The sequence below is a fragment of the Pipistrellus kuhlii genome, unplaced genomic scaffold (genome assembly GCF_014108245.1).
Source record: "Pipistrellus kuhlii isolate mPipKuh1 unplaced genomic scaffold, mPipKuh1.p scaffold_m20_p_2, whole genome shotgun sequence".
NCBI classification, from domain to species: Eukaryota; Metazoa; Chordata; class Mammalia; order Chiroptera; family Vespertilionidae; genus Pipistrellus; species Pipistrellus kuhlii.
The window spans coordinates 12208600-12216885 of NW_023425515.1; the positions used below are offsets into that span (position 1 = coordinate 12208600).

At 37.9% G+C, this 8286-nt stretch overlaps 1 protein-coding gene across 1 annotated transcript in view; it reads left to right on the top strand.

Annotated features, from left to right (window-relative positions):
- The window catches only part of TMPRSS15 (transmembrane serine protease 15), a 110246-nt gene extending 103453 nt beyond the window's left edge, over positions 1–6793 (top strand). Inside the window, exons 25-26 of the mRNA XM_036447555.2 lie at positions 1831–1970; positions 6036–6793. Of these exons, the coding sequence (XP_036303448.1) occupies positions 1831–1970; positions 6036–6191 (296 nt within the window). The 3' untranslated portion in view covers positions 6192–6793. The remainder of the gene's footprint in view (positions 1–1830; positions 1971–6035) is intronic.
- Positions 6794–8286: the final 1493 nt, after the last annotated feature.

Here is an 8286-nt window from a genome sequence, read left to right on the forward strand (position 1 = left end):
TCTATCAGACTTAAAATTAGAAGACATTTTTATGACCACAATGTAGATTCTTGAAAACAAATTATCTAATAATGAATAAATTTAAGACTATTCCATAGGAAATGGGTTATGTGTGTGTTTTCCAGAGATGATACATATTGTTACTAAAGATATGCATTTAATTGACTTAAAAAAGGTCTCTCAGCGCGGTGTGGAGCCAAGAAAAAATCTGTATCTGAGGTCAATTTCTCTTAGAAATAAATAGATCACATTTAAATAATTCCTGGGTGATGGAAATGGGAAGGAATTTTTAAAGTTCTATCTTATGGTTTCCAGCTACTTTGTTTTATAAAATATCCCCCTTTTGAGTATTTGACACTGAGTAATTTTGCTAGAGAAACCATGAACATATTATTTACCAAGAAGAAATGAAGTTATATTTGTTGATTAAATTAAAGCAATTAGTAAACTTGAAATAAATTTACTGGCTTTTATTTGTGTGAGTATATACATATGCTCAATTATTCTCATAGCAATTCATATTGATAAATACATATCAAATATAAGAACACTGTTCAAATTTTCCTTTACCGAAGCGTTTTATCATGTAACCAACCAATTTTTATTCCTTGACAAGCAACAAAATGGACTTTGATTTTTATTATAAAGTCAAATTGATCTTCACAGTATGGATGTCAGTGAGATGCTGAATTTTCTTCTGCATCTTAACCTCTCCAATCCACATTCTTAACTTAAAGCTCCTGGTTAAACTTGAGAAGTTATCTAAGGATGTGCTGCTGGAGTCACTGCACCAGCTGAAAATAACCATTTATACGCATCTTCTCCCAACTTTGTCTTCACTGTCATGCTGGTACCTTGATTTGGCCATGGTTGTAGTCTTTATACCGGGGAGATGGGCAGGCAATATACATTGGCTTTTTTCCCCCCTGAAAACCAGTTATTAAACATTTGCTAATACACCGCTGAGTTATACCTATGTTGCTTTGCACCTGAATTACACACACACACACACACACACACACACACACACACACACGTTTCCTGTCTTTTTAGCTGGAAATGAGGTCACATACATTTAGCAACAACACTGGCTGTCAACTTCCAGCCTCTCTTGGGGAGCCAAATAGAATTGCTAATTATTAGAAAGTGCTTATCATGAAGTTTTTCTGAGCCACTAGATACCTGCTTCACTTCCCTCCTGGGATTAGCATTTCAGTAAACAGAGGTTCATGCTCCCAGTAGATGAGTCATTTTGTAAAAGCCATGGAATTACACTCCTTCACAAAATGCCTCCTTTCTCTTCACCTGCACACGGTGACAAGCTGAATGCCCTTAGATCGGGGCACAGTGCATCTGAGCTTTATCTCCTGTTCAGAGTGCACCTGCTCAGTCACACAGCAGCACAAGGAGCTGAATGCATTTATAAGGAAGCACTTCTTCAGGTGCCCAATCAAAAGCTCTTCTGGGTTTCAGAGCCATTGCTGATTTCCATGAATGAAGCCCTTCGTGTGGGTGGGTCCCTCCCTCACCACCATTGAGCAGCATTCTAGCTGTTTAAAATCACTGAACATGCCTAAGCACTGTCCATTTTTCCTGCTAGCCCTTGGGAACCAAAGAAGTGCTTTACACCCATTTGCAAAACCCACAGATGGGCTTTATTATGTGCTTTGAAGCACAAGGTTAAGCATTCAGTTCCATTATATACACACAGTGCTAGATAAAGAGAGTGAACTGCTGAAATAAATGAAATAAATAAGACTGATGGCGGCTCATTCACTGATGCCTGTTGATCATTTCTGACTGGCTGCTTGCATTCTCCATCTTGAACAGGTCCTACTGCAGACATATTGCAAGAAGCTGAGGTTCCTCTCATATCAAATGAGAAATGCCAACAACAGATGCCAGAATACACCATCACGGAAAACATGGTGTGCGCAGGCTACGAAGAAGGGGGAATAGATTCTTGTCAGGTAAACACATCAAACTGCTCACCTTACATTTCCAGAAAGCAATGCTATATAATGATTTTATTGTTTAACAATGATTCAGAAGTCAAGAAATCAGGGTCTTAACTTCATTTGTGGGTTTTTTTTCCTAAAAAACTGTGACTTTTGGCTTTTATTTGTGGGTTATTTTCATAGTTCTCCTGGGTGGACTTGAACATTAGAAACAAAACTAGTGTTTACCAACACGGTTTATAAAGCAAACTAGAGGCCTGGTGCACAAATTCGTGCACAGGTGGAGTCCCTCAGCCTGGCTGGCAATCGAGGCCTATCAGGCGGCCAGGAGTTTGGCTGGCCAAGTGGAGAGAGAGGTCACAGGAAGTTGGCTATGGGAGTGCACTGACCACCAGGGAGCATAGAGCCTCTGCCCCCTGGTGGTCAGTGCATGTCATACAGACAGGTTGACTGGTTGTTCCAGACGTTTGGTAGTAATGGTCTCTTAGGCTTATATATATATGTGTGTATATATATATATATATATATATATATATATATATATATATATAGAGAGAGAGAGAGAGAGAGAGAGAGAGAGAGAGAGAGAGAGGCCCAATGCAAGAAATTGGTGCGAGAGTAGGCTTTCCTTCCCCCCTCACTGCCAGCATCAGCTTTCCTCTGGCACCTGGGACCTGGGCTTCCCTCTGTCACCCAGGAGTCAGTCTTCCTTCCCACTGCTGATAGGCACATGGGACCTGGGCTTTCCTCGAAGCCTCAGCTTCATCCAGAAGGACATTAGGAAGGATGTCTGGCCTAATTAGCATATTATACTTTTATTATTATAGACTAGAGGCCTGGTGCACTCAGAAATATTAACAGTTCTATTATGAGACTTTGTAAGTAGATATTCTGGCATGTTTTCTGTACTTGAAAATTAATAAAATATTAATGCATTAACATCTACTGGATTAGATTATACCTGATAGCAGTATTGAGCAAGCACATAACACACAAATGCGGAAGTAGCAATTTATACTATGGGAAAATTGTTTCACTTGTTAAAGTGTGAACAACATGTTTTATATATTAACACATAAATGTCAAAATAATTTGACTTGATACCAAATTTTTTAACAGACACTTAAGCAGGTGAATCCATATGTGTATCCTCTAGTTAAATCAATGTCTCAAGTCATGTAAACTAAGCTTTCAGCTTAGTTCTACATTTACTCTGATTTGCTGAACACTGGCAAATTCAAGACAAGTGGGTTAGCTTCGTATTTATTAAAATTTATCTCTGGGTCTTATGCTTTCCTTTTAAAATGAAAAGTGTGTTAAAGGTAAGATATATTGCCACTTAGAGCAAAATTTATAGAATTATTGTTCAGGAGGGAAATCAACTGTACAACTTCCATTTCCATTAATGGGAGTTATGTGGCACACACCTCATGCACAAGATAGAAAGTATGACTGTCGATGCTATTGATGTTAGAGTTACATTAAGCCAGTAATGCATGCCAGATCTCTGAAATCTTCTATTTGGCTCTGATTTCTAGAGTCTAAGCATGTTATTCATTAGCAAGTAAGAAAGCTCCCAAACAAGGCAGGACCTTGTATAATATAATGTTATCATGATTGAGTACTCAGCAGTCTAAAGAGACATGTGATTTTCTCTGTTCTACTTAATACTATGCTATACAAGAGGATTGACTGATTAAATAGGAATACATTATTTAAAATTATGAACATGTTATTATTGACAGTTCACTTGACTAAGTTCTTTGAAGCATTTATTTTCTCCTATAGAGTCAAAGATTTTTGCCTTATTAGTCATCCACATGTTCTCAAATATCTTTTGGCTCTCCAAAGGCGTACATTGTAAAATGCTTGTCTGGATTTTAAGCCACCACGAATGGCTATAGAATGTTGTCTCTACAGAAACCCAAGTGAATGACACTGAGCAAATGTGTTTTGCTCCCCATTCCGAGCCTTGCTCTAGAGCAGGGGGTTGGTATGTGTGGCTCCAATCCAGCAGAGCAGCATTACCTGAGAAGGAGTGATCAATGCTAATTCTCAGGCCCCACCACAGATCTGCTGCTTAAAAAACTCTAAGGTGTGTTTTCCCCATGTTATCAGATGATTCTGATGTGCATTAGAGTTAAAGAACAACTATTCTAAATAAAGATGGCCATCCACCTTTCCATTCAGATGGTCGAAGAAGATAGTGATTTTTTTCATTTTCTTTTTCTTTTCTTTTCTTTTTTTTTTTATTATTGTCTAAAGTTTTACATGTGTCTTCCTCTTCCTCAATTGACCACCACCACCACCACCACAGCCATTCCCACCCTGGGCAAGCCCCCACTGCCCCAGTGTCTGTGTCCATTGACTATGCTAATTTGCACACATACAAGTCCTTTGGTTGCTCTCTAACACGCCCCCTCCATTTGTCTCTGGATTTTTCTTTTCTTTGCAAATATAGCATTTAAGTGGAAATATAAATGTCTGGCTAATAATCTATGTTCTGGACATTCACTCATAGTTTTGAAGTGCTTACACATCTCTTGAGATGGTGGGAAAAGGAACTATCTTCATTGAACACATCAAAAAATTATGATGAGGAGAAATGAGTTATTAGAAGACTAGAGGCCCGGTGCATACAATTTGTGCACTAAGGGGGTATCCCTCAGCCTGGCCTGCGCCCTCATCCAGTCTGGAAGCCCTTGGGGGAATATGCAACTGACAACTGGCAGTCGGACATCCTTAGCGCTGCCATGGAGGCAGGAGAGGCTCACCAGTTATGAGCCCAGTTCAGGCCTTCTGGCTGAGAGGTGCTCCCCCTGTGAGAGTGCACTGACCACCAAGAGGCGGTTCCTGCATGGAGCGTCTGCCCCCTGGTGGTCAGTGCGCATCACAGTGATCGGTCGGTCCCACTGATTGGTCAATTTGCATAGTAGCCTTTTATTATATAGGATGGGAAGGGACAGAATTAGATATCAGTCCTTCAACCAGACAGACCACCCAGCAGTTGGGCACTAAGCCTACTGGTGGATCCTTTGAGTAACTGCAGCTGACCCAGGATGACCTGGGTAACTTAAAATCCTTGCTCATGTAATCAGTATCTGGTTTCTGCTGTCTGTTTACAAAATTAAATTATTTAAGAAAACCCAATGACTTAAATATATATATATATATAACAGTTTAGGTTTATTTTTAATAATTTCTAGTCATATATTGAGTCTACATTTATTTCTACCTTGGACTGATAAATATTTCTGAGTGTCCCATAAATATTTCTGAGCCCCTATTATGGACTTAGTATGCTTAAAGGCTTAAGATGCAAAAATGAAAACTGAATTCCCTATTTTCAAACAGCTTGCCCACATTTGTTACATCTAGAATAGAGATAACCTATGTTTGCCAATGCCTTTATGCTCCTCTGCGCTCAAGAGAGAAAAGGTGCTTTTATAGACCAATTTTTTTCCCTTAAATATAACACTGAGCCTGGATTGAAATAATTTATTGTATCAGTGATTCAAACAAAATGCACAAGCTTTAAATTCCTACTTAAATATATAAAAAGGCAGGTTAATTTAAACTCTTTTACAGAATTAAAATGAAAAAATACTTGTCAACTTTGTCATTAATGCTACTATATGCTTATATTATGTTCATTTGCATTACACATGTGCAAATAAAATCTATGAGATTTACTCTACTAGGATCTGTTATAATTAATGCTTATGAAAATTAAAAACATTTCATTGATTGAAATCTAAGATGAAAACATGTACACCTATCACTAGAAATTACTTCATAGATTTGCTTCATTCTGTTGGAACATTAAGTTTTATTCAAATCTGATTGTGTTTGTCTAATGCTGAAAAGTTAATGCTACTCAAGAAAACAAAAATCAGCTTTATGTGTGAGTTTTTAGTTATTTTAAAGCATAGAGTGCAGAATAATTCTTTTCCACAGATCCCTTCATAATACTTAGAACATAGCTCCTTTAATTATGCAAATCAATTAAGCAATATAAGTTGCATATATTTATGTAAATTGAAAACACACAATTTTCTTCTGTCATTTATTATTTAGGGGGATTCAGGAGGACCATTAATGTGCCAAGAAAACAACAGGTGGCTCCTGGCTGGTGTGACATCATTTGGAAAGCAGTGTGCACTGCCTAATCGCCCAGGGGTGTATGCCCGGGCCCCGAGGTTCATGGAATGGATACAGAGTTTTCTCCATTAGAATCTTTCCTAAACCAAATGCAAAAGTCAGGCACTTTTCCTATTCCACTCTAAAAAGTCTGGAAATTTAGAATTTTGGAAAATATCATTTCTAAAAGTCATTATTTTTACCTATGCCACTGAAATGATGAGGGGAAGGAAACAAACAAAAAAACTAAATTAATCTTTACAATAGTTAGTAACTTTTAAATAGCACATTTTGGTTTTTATTGTGAACAGCTATTCTTTCACAGATATAATTCCCTTTGTTCTTAATCATTATTTTTATCATAATCTCCTATTTAAAGAAAAATTAGAAAAAGAAGTGAAATAGACTGTTTTGTACAAGGTCTGTTACTGTTTGGAATAAACTGCTGGAAATTACCTACTTTTAGCTTAAACGGCTATTATCAAAAACTCAATAGTCTTCCTGCGTTTCTATCCAAGCACATTTCCAATTCATCTTGAGCATATTCTTAATGGTTCTCCTACTCATAGACAGTATGTATTATAAGCTCATGTCAGAGACCTGGACTAAGTTGATTGAACATCCCTCTCAAATAAGCTAATTAAACAGAAAAGAAGCACAAGTAGATATTACCCTACTATCAAAATAAAAGTTAAATTTACTGATATTGTCATTTTTATTGGATCCTTTATTACCTGAATTATATTCATACTGTCCATTTCTTACAAGCAGAAATTATTTTTTAACTTTCAAAAAATAAGTATACATATTTAAGAAATGCAACCAGTAAAAATTTATTTTTCCCAGTTTATGTGTGTGACAGTAGATGTTTTTAACATGTGCAACATGTATTTAAACACAGCTGAATTGGTCATTAGAAGACCAAAAATGTGTAATAAATGAATTTGTTTCACTGCTTTAATCTCTTGGATCATTTCCAGAGTAAGTGCAAACTTCAATTTCGCATGCCACACAAAACATAGTGACTCCTTTGGGAAGACAAAATTCCTCCCTGCTTAATACAAACACATGCACACACATACATACACATTCTTGCATGGGTCTATATGATACAAAAGAATAGAGGATATAACATTTATAGAAACTGAGAGATGGGTCCATCAGCACAGATAGGCCTTGTAGAAGAAATGAAATTTGGGCGGCACCTCAAAGGAACGATCATTATTGAAGTACCAAAGAGGGACTGGCAACCACTGGCGAGCAATTGTAGAATTTATTCTGAGGACAGAAAGCCAGAGTCCCTGAAAGACACTATTCAATACCTTTCCTACTTTTAGCTTAAACTGCTATTATCAAAAACTCAATAGTCTTCCAATACCTTTCCAATGACCTGCTCCTGATAGTTAGGAAGGATGGAACAGCAGGGGTAGGGTGTGCTCTTTGATTTTACTACCTGAATATTATTTCAGAATTCACCTGCATTTCAAAACACACATTAAGAACTATGCTCTGAAAATAAACAAACATCTACACCATGTAGTTCTTTTGTATTTTTCAAAGGTCAGCTGCACTGTTAACAAACCTGTAGGACAGTCTCTTGACCATCTTCTAATAAGTGTGAAGTTCATTTCCAGAGTAAGTGTTCACTTACTATGAGTTTAGTAATTAATGCCAGAAGAGTTATCCAGGCCTGGATCGAGATGAAGGCACAACAAGGCCCTTCCCCACAGCTCTGCCTCTCCCGTGTGCAGCTGTTGTAGTCATGGGAGGCAGAAATAGTGAGGAAAGTCTAGTCTCCTCCCATCGAGTCTTCAGGAAAGGAAGACATGCCAGTGGGAGCTTGGTGGGTTGAGGCAGGTCCCAGCAGCTGGTCTTTGTTCTGCCCAGAAAGATCGGTGACCAAGAAAAGAAAGGGGAATGCTCAACATGGGCCGATCAAAGTCTAGGATGCAGCTGCCCATTCCCTCAGTCTCTGGGCAGCTGAAGAGGGACCAATGCCCACTAATTTCTATTTTGCCTTTTAGTTTTGTCAACCAACTCTAGTTGTGAACTGCCTTAGTGCGATCACTTGATTAACGGAAAGGCACTGGCTGGAAAAAGCTGAGGTTTGAAATGCTCTATAACCACCACTTTCATTCTCACCACCCTCAAACAGTAATTTGTTCTCATCTTCATGTACTGATGTAAA